The sequence below is a fragment of the Babylonia areolata genome, chromosome 16, assembly GCF_041734735.1.
Source record: "Babylonia areolata isolate BAREFJ2019XMU chromosome 16, ASM4173473v1, whole genome shotgun sequence".
Taxonomy (NCBI): domain Eukaryota; kingdom Metazoa; phylum Mollusca; class Gastropoda; order Neogastropoda; family Buccinidae; genus Babylonia; species Babylonia areolata.
Window position 1 is genome coordinate 446,046 of NC_134891.1, and position 14,292 is coordinate 460,337.

Genomic DNA, 14,292 nt, shown 5'->3' on the forward strand with positions numbered 1-14,292 from the left:
CGCGCATATGTGACAGTGTTCTCTCTCTCTCTCTCTCTCTCTCTCTCTCTCTCTCTCTCTCTCTCCCTCACACACACACACACACACACACACACACACACACACGCATGATCTTTAGCTTTGTGAGGTGGACAGACACCAGCTCAGCGAGGCGTGTCGTGGAGTGGAGTGTGACGACCCTTGATCGTTGACCTGCATCCTATGTCGGTTTCATCTCACTGGTCTGGATCCAAGGGGTGGGGAGGGTCATGGAGGTGGAAACATTTCGCAAAGTCATTGCTCCGGCCAAACGTCACTACAGGCCCGATACGTCATAGGACCAATACGTCATAAGGCCGATAGATTACGTCACAGGTTCATACGTTATTGGTCCGATACGTCACTGGTCTGTACGTCGTCATAGGTTCGATACGTCACAGGTTCTATACGTCATAGGTTCGATACATCACAAGTTCCATACGTCACAGGTTCGATGCGTCGAAGATCCGATACGTAACGGGTCCGATACGTAATGGGTCCGATACGGCACAGGACCGATACGACACTGACTCGATACGTGACAGGTTCACAATTTCCTTGAACCACCTGTGTCCTTTTTGTGACGTAACCACGTACCCAGCCGAGTAACGTGGAAGTGCCGAACACGCACACTGACACAATGTGCTTGCCGGTGTAGCAGTCTGTTCTATCTCCCTTGTTTTTTTTTTACCCCGGGGTCAAATCTGGCCATTCAGGCTTGTATACACGCATATGCACACGCGTGCATATAAACCCCCGACACGCATAACCGTCCTCGTCAGTGCACACACACACACACACACACACACACACACACACACACACACACACACACACACAATTTGAGTTTAAGTTGAGCAGCAGCATAACCCAACGCGCTTCGTCAAACCTGTAGTGCATGCAGTGCATGCATAGTTGTGAATTCTTCTACAGACTGTTACAGAGGACGACACTCGATGCCATGCATGGCTTCTTCAGTTTCAGCGCGCCAAGTGCGTCGGTGCTGCACACTGCGAGATCTCGATTCATCCCCTCAGTCAATACGATTGACTACACACACACACACACACACACACACACACACGCGCGCGCGCGCGCGCGCGCGCGCACGCACGCACGCACGCACACTCACACACACACACACACACAATGATTAACATTCAGACATTCTGCCACCTTACACACACACACACACACACACACACACACATCAGTCACACACACACACACACACACACACACACACACACACACACACACACACACACACACACACACACACACACAAGTTTGCTACCATCATCAACACCCCGAGGGCCATCAGTCTCCACTCAGACACCAGTGCAAAGGCAGTTTAAAGAAAGATTGTGGTTTAATGAAGTAGACATCGAAACTGAAGTGGCCTGTGTGTGTGTGTGTGTGTGTGTGTGTGTGTGTGTGTGTGTGTGTGTGTGTGTGTGTGTGTGTTATGATTTCTTAATGCTTTTATATTTTGCCGTTCATGATTTAGATTGGAAAAAAGACAAAATTTTACAAGTACTTGACAATGAAACATTCACATCATCGTTCGATATCATTTGAGTGATATTGCACCAGAGAACTGCATAGTCTTTGAAGGCTCTGCAGTAGTTTTTGAAGGCTCAACAATAATTCTTCTGGGGATTGGCATGTATAAGATAACAGAGGAGGAGAGTAACTGTTGCGAGTGTCTTTGTTGTCATGTTTTCAACTGAATTTGTGACGTCCACTTTCTGCAAGAACACTTCCAAGGAGATAACTACTCACCCAAAAGAAAAAGAACGGACAGAGTGATGTCCCATGCTACTTAGCATTTTGACGCGGACAGAGAAAGTGAGGTGTGATTTTTGGTGCAAAAATCCCCCGCAAATGAACGATAGAGAATTGTTCACCAGGTAAGCTCTGTTCCTGTCACAATTTTGAGGTTTTAGAGTTTCAGAACCGTGGAATATTCTACTAATGCACTTGACTGCGTTCTTGGAGGATTTCAACATGGCTCGAACTACGGAACTGATTCTGTGATGGTTTGGCGACACAGCGGACCGGATGAAAGGGATTGATTTTTTTTCTCTCTTTTGAGGAGTTATTTCATGTGTGCATTAAATTCTAACCCTGTTGATGCTCTTTGACTAACGTCCTCTCTCTGTGGTATAAAATATACTGCAACCGGGTTTCTGCGTTCAGCATCATTTCACTGAGCGATCATTAACTCGGGTGGTACGAAGATGAGAGTTCAACTGAAGATGAATTTTTGATCATCCCATATGCTGTTCCACACTCCAGGATGTGAAACAATACAGTATTATTTTATGCCAGAAAAGTCCGAAGAGCGATAACAATATTGCTGATCACTTTGATATGACTTTTCACCTGAATATTGTTTCAAGGTTCCCTTTTAGTTTCAGTTTATCCCTCTCCCCTCACCCCACACACAATGATATAACGTAATGAAAATTGATATGAAATATAATATAAATTGTAATATAGTTTAATATAATATGATATAGTATCATATATCACAGGATATGATCATAATGTAACATAATACAATATGATATAATACAATAATAATATGATAATTGATATGATATATGATGATTTGATATGATATTATATGGTAAAATATTATATAATATGATATTGTAAATGTAATATATACACATTGTAATGTATTTTTTATATAATTCTTCTTTTAATTATAGCTTTGATGAGCTTGGCATTATTCCTTCCTTTGCACTGCAGTTTTTTTCCCTCTCAGAAGTGTAAAATGAACCCAGATATGCAATGAAAGCTACCTTTGGAACTAAAACCAGTGTACAGATTTAATTCAGAAAGTGGATTAGAAGGGCTGAGTGGACCACATAATACAGTCTGTGCCAATACTGAGCACAGAAAGTTGCTGCATCTGCTGCTGCTGCTGCTGCCACTACTACTGCTGCTACTGTTCTGTAATGATATATATATATATATATATATATATATATATATATATATATATGCATATTATTAATTTACAGACCACTGAAGAATTATGTATATCTTTACTTTACAACATTAAAATCATCCATAAAGTGTGATACTTCCCTGGTACATTTTGCCTATTGGTCATTTGTAACTTGTAAGATATATATATATATATATATATATACAAAAAACAAAAAAAACAAAAACAAAAAAAAAAACCCGGCATATTATATATTGTTGTGCAAACCTAAGCAAACCTCCTCAACTGCACTGTAAAGGGGATCATAACTTTTGTTTGTGTCAGGAAAGTAGAGTCAATGGATGAAAGATTTGGAACTAAACAGTTTTGAAAGACTATCAAATTACATCAAAATAAAATATTGTTTGATTATGACACACTGTTTGACACCTTTTTCTCAAAAAACAAGTAATGGAACATTTAGATTGTTGTGTTTCTGAATGTGTTCTCAAATCTGATAAAATATTTGATCTGTGACATACAGACTTAGTATAGATTTTTTTGGTGTTGTAGTTGTTTTTCTTTTGTTTCATTTTTTCAGTCAGAGTGTGAGATAAGTGAGCATTAACTGATTAAAGATGTTTTGTTTCTTTATATATCATGCACGTCTTTATATAATTCTTGGATCTGTGGCACTCTAACTTGTCATTCATTTATTATGCTGTTTATTGACATTAACAAAAACAACAACAAAAACAGACGATAGATGAAGAGTTGTTAAGGAAGTGAAGATTGAATCAATGAATGTGAAAGTGCTTGCTTTATCAGAGTATGAGTGGGGAGAGGCTGGCCAGCCCCCAGGCAGCAAATCAATGAATGTGAAGGTGCTTTCTTTATCAGAGTATGAGTGGGGAGAGGCTGGCCATCCCCCAGGCAGCAAATCAATGAATGTGAAGGTGCTTTCTTTATCAGAGTATGAGTGGGGAGAAGCTGGCCAGCCCCCAGGCAGCAGGAGACGAGGGTCAGGAGGATGGCAGCACCAAGACAGCAGAGAGCAACGCAGGGGAGGGCAGTGACCAGGAGGCAGGCTCCAAACCCAGCCACTCTGCCGTCCAAGTCATCACGCGCTTCATGTGTAAGTTCTGCGGCCGCCAGTTCATCCGCCGCGCGGACATGGACGCTCACGCCTTGCTCCATGACGACGAAAGGCCGCCGCTGACCTGTGGTGTGTGTGGCAAGATCTACAACACTCGCTCCAAACTGCAGAGACACGTGCGAGTTCACAGCGGGGAGAGGCCCTTCCCTTGCAACGTGTGCGGCAAACGCTTCCCTCGCTCGGACCATGTGAAGCAGCACATGAGGGTGCACAGCAAGCTGTCCGGAGAGCTGCTGGTGACAGGCACCCCACTGGGGCTGACCCACAAGTCGCACTGCCGACTGTGCGGGGTCAAGTTCGAAGACCGGTCAGAGCTGGGCAAGCATCTGCTGAGTCACGGCTTCAACAAGCTGTACTCTTGCATATACTGTGGGGAGGTGTTTGAGTCCAACGACAAGCTGAAGAAGCACAAGCAGGCCCACGAAGCTCGCCTGGAGGAGTTCCTGCCAGTGCTGAGCGTGCCGGACCCCAGCATGAGCTCCAAGAACACCACTCCCTTCTCCAAGAATGCCTGCAAGAGAAAGAAACCTGGCCGACCGAAAGGGTCAAAAACTGTCAACAAACGTAGAAAAGACTTATCACGGCTTGGCTTCTCCAAATTCAAAATCACTCGTCGCTCTGGCTCGGAGTCTTGGCAGACAGTTGCACCAGTTCTGAAGACAGAGGAGGCAGAGTCAGCTGATCAGTCAGCGTCAACGTCGGACCACCCCATGCCGATTCTGGAGCGCATTTTGATGGATAGCCGACCCTCCATAGTCAAGTCAGAGAGAGACACAGAGGGGGATCACAGTGATTCAGGCAACAAGAGTGAAAGCTCCGACATTCCTCAGATGTCCATATCGGCATGCTACTCGCTGGCAGAAGGGCAAGACAACAGTGATATTCCGGACATTGAAGAGATCCGAGCCTCCACCCTGCTGGATGGGAACAACATGATCATGCTGCCATCAGGGCGGGACCTGAGGGAGGAGGAGGACGAGGAGGAGGACAGCTCTAATGCTGCCGAGGGGGAGGAGAGGGAGACGGAGGAGGGCGTGGCCCCAGAGGTGTCCCAAGCCAGTTCTGTCTGTGCCGTCCCCGCCACACGCAGTGTTGCAGACTCTGAGGCTCGAACCACCCAGACCAGCTTGATCCGCCCCACAGTGCTGCCAGCCACAGCCACCGCCACTCTGATGACGCTTCAGCAACACGTGAGTGAGTCGGCACTAAGCTGCAGGCTTGTGTATGTGTGTGTGTTTTAGTGTGTGTGTGTGTGTTCATGCATGTGTGCATGTGTTCTTCCTTTGTGTGATTGACCAGTGTGTGGTATGTGTGTGTGTGTGTGTGTGTGTGTGTGTGTGTGTGTGTCTGACTGTGTTTTTTCTTTGGTAATGTCTATTCACATTGTGATATTTTAGACCAGTGTGTGTGTGTGTGTGTGTGTGTGTGCTTCAGTTTATTAACATCAGTTCATATTGTGTGATTTCAGACAACTTTGTGTGTGTGTGAGTGTGAGACAGACAGACAGACAGACAGACAGTATGACTGACTGACAGAGGGAAGAGAATCATCCTTACTCTGCTGCTCTGCTAAGAGACAGTGTAGCGTGCGGCTGTGTGAGCAGACTGTGCAGTGGTTAACTGTCCCAGCAATGTACTGATCACAGATATAATGGCTGTCACTGGGTGTCACGGAACATGTAACATTGTATGGTACAGTTAATGAGCTGTCTGTGCTGACAGTAGTGGCTGTGCAGGGCACAGAAAGTGGGTTATTGTTGCCGGGGCAGACACTGCTCAGTGGCAACATCCTCTGGCTGCCCGAGCTTTGCTGCATGGCGATCCTCGTCAAGTGACTTTGATGCTTTTCTTGTCAGAGTGCGCCAGTGTACAGACCGCCACAGACAGGCTGATTATCATTACATTCATGAACTTGTACAGAAATACCAATAGTGAAGTGTGTTTGAAGTTGTCATGGCATGCAGGCTGATCTGTGTATATGCTGCACCATCTCTGTTTTTAAAAAAAAGGGGAAAAAAAGGAAACTAAAAAACAAAAACCTAAACACATGCTAAAGCAGGTATGTATCACACCATTGTAAGCCACAGCAAACTTTTTCAGTGTGTGTTTTTCAGCCTTGGCCATAGTCTTCCTCAATGTCTGTGCCTGTATACAGTGTGTTCCATTGTTCACATTGAAGGTCAAGCGTTGTTTTCTGACGACTATCGTTACACTTTGTTTGATTGTTTTCTCTGTTTGTGGAATACAGATTGAAGACTTCATTACACTGTTATCAAACAAAGACAATTTTGTTACAAGCACATAAAAACACAAATTGCTATCTTGTGATGACACCACATTTCAGTGGCTTGTGATGTCATCAGTGTGTGTTGTTTGCTATCTTGTGATGACACCACATTTCAGTGGCTTGTGATGTCATCAGTGTGTGTTGTTTGCTATCTTGTGATGACACCACATTTCAGTGGCTTGTGATGTCATCAGTGTGTGTTGTTTGCTATCTTGTGATGACACCACATTTCAGTGGCTTGTGATGTCATCAGTGTGTGTGTTGTTTGCTATCTTGTGATGACACCACATTTCAGTGGCTTGTGATGTCATCAATGTGTGTGTGTTGTTTGCTATCTTGTGATGACACCACATTTCACTTTCAGTGGCTTGTGATGTCATCAGTGTGTGTTGTTTGCTATCTTGTGATGACACCAAATTTCACTTTTCAGTGACTTGTGATGTCATCAGTGTGTGTTGTTTGCTATCTTGTGATGACACCACATTTCAGTGGCTTGAATTCCTCATCCCAAATCTGCCATGATAAGAGGGTCAGTATTTCACACTCAGTAGTCTGTGCATGCGATATTGAAAATTACTGGTGATTTAACACTGGTAGATTATTAATGTAATTGTCATCTTTGCCAGAGACAAAGTCCGAATGAAAAAAGAAAAAAAAGAAAGGGTGTGTGAACAGTTACCGCTTCCAACAAGAAACTCTTACAAATCACATCTGCAGCTGGAGTGAGTATCTTTAGCTTACACTGTTGCAGTTGTTTATAAAATGTGTATACTGTTGTAACTGTTTGTATATTGTGTACACTTTTGTACATGTATGTATTGTATATTGTGTACACTTTTGTACTTGTGTGTTTAAAAATCTTTTCACTGTTCCTACTGTTTACAAAAATTGTATCTGTTTAAAGAATTTTTACACTTTTGCAACTGTTGTGTCAGTTTACATTGTACACTGTTGCAGCTATTAACTATTAATCACTCTGGGTTACACTGCTGGTCAGGCATCTGCTTAGCAGATGTGGTATAATGTAATTTTTATATGGATTGGTCCGAATGCAGTGAGGCCTCCTTGAGAAGCAGTTGATAATAAAAATTGCTCACTGTTGCAGCTGTTTTATAAAATGTGTGCAGCTGTAAATGGAATCTTAACATTGTTGCTGCTGTTAACACAGTGTGTTCATGGTTGCAGCTGTTAACAAAATGTGTACATTGTTGGAACTGTTAACAAAATGTGTACACTGTTGTATATGTTTATATGGATATTTATACACTTTTGCAAGTTTTGTTTTGTGGAGTGGTGGCTGAGTTCTGACATGTCTTCCTAGGATTTGGTAGGAAAGAGAATCTGAGTGCTGACATGTCTCCCTAGGATTTGGTAGGAAGCAGAATCTGAGTGCTGACACGTCTCCCTAGGATTGGTAGGAAGCAGAATCTGAGTGCTGACATGTCTCCCTAGGATTTGGTAGGAAGCAGAATCTGAGTGCTGACACGTCTCCCTAGTATTGGTAGGAAGCAGAATCTGAGTGCTGACACGTCTCCCAAGGATTTGGTAGGAAGCAGAATCTGAGTGCTGACACGTCTCCCTAGGATTGGTAGAAAGCAGAATCTGAGTGCTGACACGTCTCCCTAGTATTGGTAGGAAGCAGATTCTGAGTGCTGACACGTCTCCCTAGGATTTGGTAGAAAGCAGAATCTGAGTGCTGACACGTCTCCCTAGGATTGGTAGGAAGCAGAATCAGAGTGCTGACACTTCTCCCTAGGATTAGTAGAAAGCAGAATCTGACTGCTGACATGTCTCCCTAGGATTTGGTAGGAAGCAGATTCTGAGTGCTGACACGTCTCCCTAGGATTTGGTAGGAAGCAGAATCTGAGTGCTGACACGTCTCCCTAGGATTTGGTAGGAAGCAGAATCTGAGTGCTGACACGTCTCCCTAGGATTTGGTAGAAAGCAGAATCTGAGTGCTGACACGTCTCCCTAGGATTTGGTAGAAAGCAGAGTCTGAGTGCTGACACATCTCCCTAGGATTTGATAGGAAGCAGACTCTGAGTGTACAGGATTGAATGCCACACTCTTCCCCCTCCAGTAAACCTTGAACAGTGGTCTGGACACTGACTTGTCTGTAGAACTACTTAGTCATTTGGATGAGGCAGTAAAGCCAGGTCCTGTGTGTAGCATTGGCTTAGTGCATGAAAAAGAACCCATGGCAACAAAAGGGTCTGTATGTTTGATGTGTGTGGGAGCAGGTGAACCCACAGACAGCATTGGCAGCATGCTCCTCCTCCTGTGCGGCCGGAGTGACCCCCACGCCCAGCACCACGGCCATCACCACACGCCCCACCATCAGCCTGCTGCCCAACGTTCTAGCCTTCCGCACCCACCCCCTGCTTCCGGCCCCTGCCCTCAACCTGGCTCCCCACGCTGTACAGCCCACAGTGGGGGGCGGGCTGTACAATGGGGCCGGACGCCTCTACAACCCCCTCACCAACTTCCCCCCCACCGCCAGCAGCCCTGCCGCTGCTGTCTTGAGTCTTCCCGGGCTGGAGTCGTTCCCACCGGGCCGCAAGATGATGCGTTGCCAGCACTGCTGCATCTGGTTTGAGGACAGCGCCCTGGGGCTGCTGCACCAGAGTCTGCACTCCGCCGACGACACCGACCCCTTCACCTGCAAGAAGTGCTTGAAACGCCTGGGCAACCGCCTGGAGTTTACTGCGCACATCATCTGGCATCTGGACCCCACCATGGAGGACAGCTCTGCTGTGTGAAGTGCAGGTGTGTGTGTAGGTAGGGGGGAGAGGGGGATAGTGAAGTGCAGGTGTGTGTGTAGGTAGGGGGGAGAGGGGGATAGTGAAGTGCAGGTGTGTGGGGAGAGGGGGATAGTGAAGTGCAGGGGTGTGTGTAGGTAGGGGGGAGAGGGGGATAGTGAAGTGTAGGTAGGGGGGAGATGGGTATAGTGAAGTGCAGGTGTGTGTAGGTAGGGGGGAGAGGGGGATAGTGAAGTGCAGGTGTGTGTGTAGGTAGGGGGGAGAGGGGGATAGTGAAGTGCAGGTGTGTGTAGGTAGGGGGGAGAGGGGGATAGTGAAGTGCAGGTGTGTGTAGGTAGGGGGGAGAGGGGGATAGTGAAGTGCAGGTGTGTGTGTAGGTAGGGGGGAGAGGGGGATAGTGAAGTGCAGGTGTGTGTAGGTAGGGGGAAGAGGGGGACAGTGGAAGTGCAGGTGTGTGTGTAGGTAGGGGGGAGAGGGGGATAGTGAAGTGCAGGTGTGTGTAGGTAGGGGGGAGAGGGGGATAGTGAAGTGCAGGTGTGTGTGTAGGTAGGGGGGAGAGGGGGATAGGGAAGTGCAGGTGTGTGGGGAGAGGGAGATAGTGAAGTGCAGGTGTGTGGGGAGAGGGAGATAGTGAAGTGCAGGTGTGTGGGGAGAGGGAGATAGTGAAGTGCAGGTGTGTGGGGAGAGGGAGATAGTGAAGTGCAGGTGTGTGGGGAGAGGGGGATAGGGAAGTGCAGGTGTGTGGGGAGAGGGAGATAGTGAAGTGCAGGTGTGTGGGGAGAGGGAGATAGTGAAGTGCAGGTGTGTGGGGAGAGGGAGATAGTGAAGTGCAGGTGTGTGGGGAGAGGGAGATAGTGAAGTGCAGGTGTGTGGGGAGAGGGGCAGGGAGATAGTGAAGTGCAGGTGTGAGGGGAGAGGGGCAGGGAGATAGTGAAGTGCAGGTGTGAGGGGAGAGGGGCAGGGAGATAGTGAAGTGCAGGGATGTGGGGAGAGGGGCAGGGAGATAGTGAAGTGCAGGTGTGAGGGGAGAGGGGCAGGGAGATAGTGAAGTGCAGGTGTGTGGGGAGAGGGGCAGGGAGATAGTGAAGTGCAGGTGTGTGGGGAGAGGGGCAGGGAGATAGTGAAGTGCAGGTGTGTGGGGAGAGGGGCAGGGAGATAGTGAAGTGCAGGTGTGTGTGTGTCGGAGGGGGGTTGGGGGGGATGGGAGATTCGTCCCAGCAGCACTGTGCCCAGGAAGCAGTGGAGGTCCCCTGGGTCCCTGTGACAGTGAAGGAAGGCTGGATCCCCGTGGTCACTGGGGAGACTGGTTTTCCACAACACTAGCCAGCTTTCCTGACAGGGGCCCTCACCATCCAAACTGGCTTGGGGAACTGTCCAAACTGGCTTGGGGAACTGTCCAGGCTGGCTTGGGGAACTGTCCAGACTGGCTTGGGGAACTGTCCAGACTGGCTTGGGGAACTGTCCAGTCTGGCTTGGGGAACTGTCCAGACTGGCTTGGGGAACTGTGCAGTCCAGACTGGCTTGGGGAACTGTCCGGTCCAGACTGTCTTGGGGAACTGTCCAGACTGGCTTGGGGAACTGTCCAGACTGGCTCCTTGTCAGCTGGCATGTAGGGTCTATAACCACATGGTTTGATTAGATTTGGTTTGGGATATTGTTGTGGTGGTGGTGTTTTTGTAAGGGGACTGAAATCCTGAACATTTTGCTGCCTGGTCAGTCAGGGCTGCCTGTTGGGGCCAGCACTCACGTGGAGCACTCGTTTTGCCCCCCCCCCCCCCCCCCCAAGCGTCCACTCCTGTGGCCGTGAATCTGTGGGCATGGAGAGACGTTGTTGACATGTGATGTGTGAATGAGTGGTGTGTTCATATTTGACCCCTGATTATTTTACTGATGCTAATTGCTGTAAGAGTCACCATGCCAACAGGTGCATGATCAATAATGTCTGTGAAATGAAGCAGCTGAAGATGGGTACAGGTCTCCATGGTGACATCCTGATTCACCTAGTCCCATTTCACCTATTCCCCACTTTGCCTATTCCCAGTTCACTGTCACTACATTAGGGTTACCCATTCACCAATTCCCAGTTCACCCATCACAAAATTGGTGTTACCTGTTTGCATATATTCTCAGTATGCCTGTGTGCTCAGTTGCTTTGTGTATGTCAGTGGGTGCGTGTGTATGTCTGAGTGTTGTTAAGAAAAAACACCCAAAAAGCTCAACGTCTTCTGTGCAGGACAAGTGTCTTGGGTTGACTGTCTGGTCTCTGTATCGGTAATTATAATACAACAAAAGTGTTCAGAGAGAGGGACTGAGCACTGGAGTGTAGGTGAAACAGAGCAGTCAAACCCTCAAGAGGCATTGATGGTGCCGGCATGGGAATAGGCGAATGGGACCTGCAGGTCTCCCCACCATGGTGCCCTGATCCCATCTCCCCACCATGGTGCCCTGATCCCATCTCCCCACCATAGTGCCCTGATCCCATCTCCCCACCATGGTGCCCTGATCCCATCTCCCCACCATGGTGCCCTGATCCCATCTCCCCACCATAGTGCCCCACACTGATCCCATCTCCCCACCATGGTGCCCTGATCCCATCTCCCCACCATAGTGCCCTGATCCCATTTCCCCACCATGGTGCCCTGATCCCATCTCCCCACCATGGTGCCCTGATCCCATCTCCCCACCATGGTGCCCTGATCCCATCTCCCCACCATAGTGCCCCACACTGATCCCATCTCCCCACCATGGTGCCCTGATCCCATCTCCCCACCATGGTGCCCTGATCCCATCTCCCCACCATAGTGCCCCACACTGATCCCATCTCCCCACCATGGTGCCCTGATCCCATCTCCCCACCATAGTGCCCTGATCCCATTTCCCCACCATGGTGCCCTGATCCCATCTCCCCACCATGGTGCCCTGATCCCATCTCCCCACCATAGTGCCCTGATCCCATCTCCCCACCATGGTGCCCTGATCCCATCTCCCCACCATGGTGCCCTGATCCCATCTCCCCACCATAGTGCCCCACACTGATCCCATCTCCCCACCATGGTGCCCTGATCCCATCTCCCCACCATAGTGCCCCACACTGATCCCATCTCCCCACCATGGTGCCCTGATCCCATCTCCCCACCATGGTGCCCTGATCCCATCTCCCCACCATAGTGCCCCACACTGATCCCATCTCCCCACCATGGTGCCCCACACTGATCCCATCTCCCCACCATAGTGCCCCACACTGATCCCATCTCCCCACCATGGTGCCCCACACTGATCCCATCTCCCCACCATGGTGCCCTGATCCCATCTCCCCACCATGGTGCCCTGATCCCATCTCAGCACAATGGTGCCCCACACTGATCCCATCTCCCCACCATGGTGCCCCACACTGATCCCATCTCCCCACCATGGTGCCCTGATCCCATCTCCCCACCATAGTGCCCCACACTGATCCCATCTCCCCACCATGGTGCCCTGATCCCATCTCCCCACCATAGTGCCCCACACTGATCCCATCTCCCCACCATGGTGCCCTGATCCCATCTCCCCACCATAGTGCCCTGATCCCATCTCCCCACCATGGTGCCCTGATCCCATCTCCCCACCATGGTGCCCTGATCCCATCTCCCCACCATGGTGCCCCACACTGATCCCATCTCCCCACCATGGTGCCCTGATCCCATCTCCCCACCATGGTGCCCTGATCCCATCTCCCCACCATGGTGCCCTGATCCCATCTCCCCACCATGGTGCCCTGATCCCATCTCCCCACCATAGTGCCCTGATCCCATCTCCCCACCATGGTGCCCTGATCCCATCTCCCCACCATAGTGCCCTGATCCCATCTCCCCACCATGGTGCCCTGATCCCATCTCCCCACCATGGTGCCCTGATCCCATCTCCCCACCATAGTGCCCCACACTGATCCCATCTCCTCACCATGGTGCCCTGATCCCATCTCCCCACCATGGTGCCCTGATCCCATCTCCCCACCATAGTGCCCACACTGATGCCTGGTGGATCCCAGTGTGTCGGGGTGTGTTGAGGTTGTTGAGGTTGTTGAGTGTGTTGAGGTTGGAGGCGGGAGGCAGGAACACTGGGGATGACCCATGGGAAGGGGGTGTGGAGGGTTCAGGGATTTGGTGAGGGTTTTGGTGACTGGGTCGGTCCTCGGCCTGCTTGTCTCCCCTTCCACCACCCCCCCACCCCCACCCCACTCCTCCATTCTTGGCAGTCACCGCTTTGGATGTACATCATACGATCACATTTTGTTGTGTTTGTTTGTAGTTCATCCAAACTGCGAATGAGGCACAGTGATTGGTAATGGCCAGAAGAAAATAACAAGCAACCTGTTTGAAAGTCCAGATTTGACGTAAAGCTGAAGGTCGCAACAGTGTACTGAACAGTTGGCAAGATGTTCTGCTTTGCAGTAACATTTAAAAAAATTTTTTCTTTACCATTCCAACATTCCTTTGTTCTTTTCAGTGTGTATTTCACCTGAGGCTTGAAGTTGAAAACTTTGCTTCTCTTGCAATTCATTGAATTTAATTGGTTGTGAGATAGGAGGGTATTTGGGGTGTGGGGGGGGAGGAATGGGGGGAGGATAGGATTGAGGGTTCTGAGTGTTTTCCTTTCGTTTAGAACTCTTGTGTGCTTGTGTAGAGAGGTATGTGTGTTGTGTACATGTGTTGTGTGTGTATGTGGATGTCATATGTGTGTACATATGTTTCTGTGTAATGTGTGTGGGGGTGAGGGGGGAGGGGGAGGGGAATGGGAGATGAGTGTGCATGTTTGAAGAGGGAGGGAGGAGAGATGGCCTGTGTCTTATTTCAATGTTGTTGTTGTCATTTATTTAAATAGTCTATGTATTATACTCATGAAATCCAGTTCATTTCAGTCTGGTTTGGTCTGCACTATTTTGCTCAGTGTTTTGTACATATGATAGTTTTTTTCTGTCTGTTTCTTTCTTGGTTTATTGAAAAAAACAAACCCAACCTACATTTATCAGTTTACATCAGTGATATGATTTTGACAATTTTTCAACCATTCCTGTTCAGATTCTTATGAATATGTGTGCTTGGAGTACATTCCAGAAAAGTGATTTTGTGTGTGGTTTGTTTTAAATCATT

The 14,292-nt window shown here is 48.5% G+C and overlaps 1 protein-coding gene across 1 annotated transcript; it reads left to right on the forward strand.

Moving 5' to 3' along the window:
• Positions 1–1,841: 1,841 nt before the first annotated feature.
• On the forward strand, positions 1,842–9,317 carry LOC143290770 (uncharacterized). The gene is made up of 3 exons (XM_076600284.1): positions 1,842–1,931; positions 3,932–5,305; positions 8,642–9,317. The coding sequence occupies exons 2-3, from the start codon at positions 3,935–3,937 to the stop codon at positions 9,158–9,160; spliced, it is 1,890 nt and encodes a 629-aa protein (XP_076456399.1). The 5' UTR covers positions 1,842–1,931; positions 3,932–3,934; the 3' UTR covers positions 9,161–9,317.
• The last annotated feature ends 4,975 nt before the right edge of the window (positions 9,318–14,292 follow it).

Excerpts from the sequence above, each read along its gene's own strand:
- LOC143290770 (XM_076600284.1), top strand. The coding sequence starts at position 3,935 with ATGAGTGGGGAGAAGCTGGCCAGCCCCCAGGCAGCAGGAGACGAGGGT. Across the intron at positions 5,306-8,641 it reads TGATGACGCTTCAGCAACAC|GTGAACCCACAGACAGCATT; the intron begins GTGAGTGAGTCG and ends GTGTGGGAGCAG.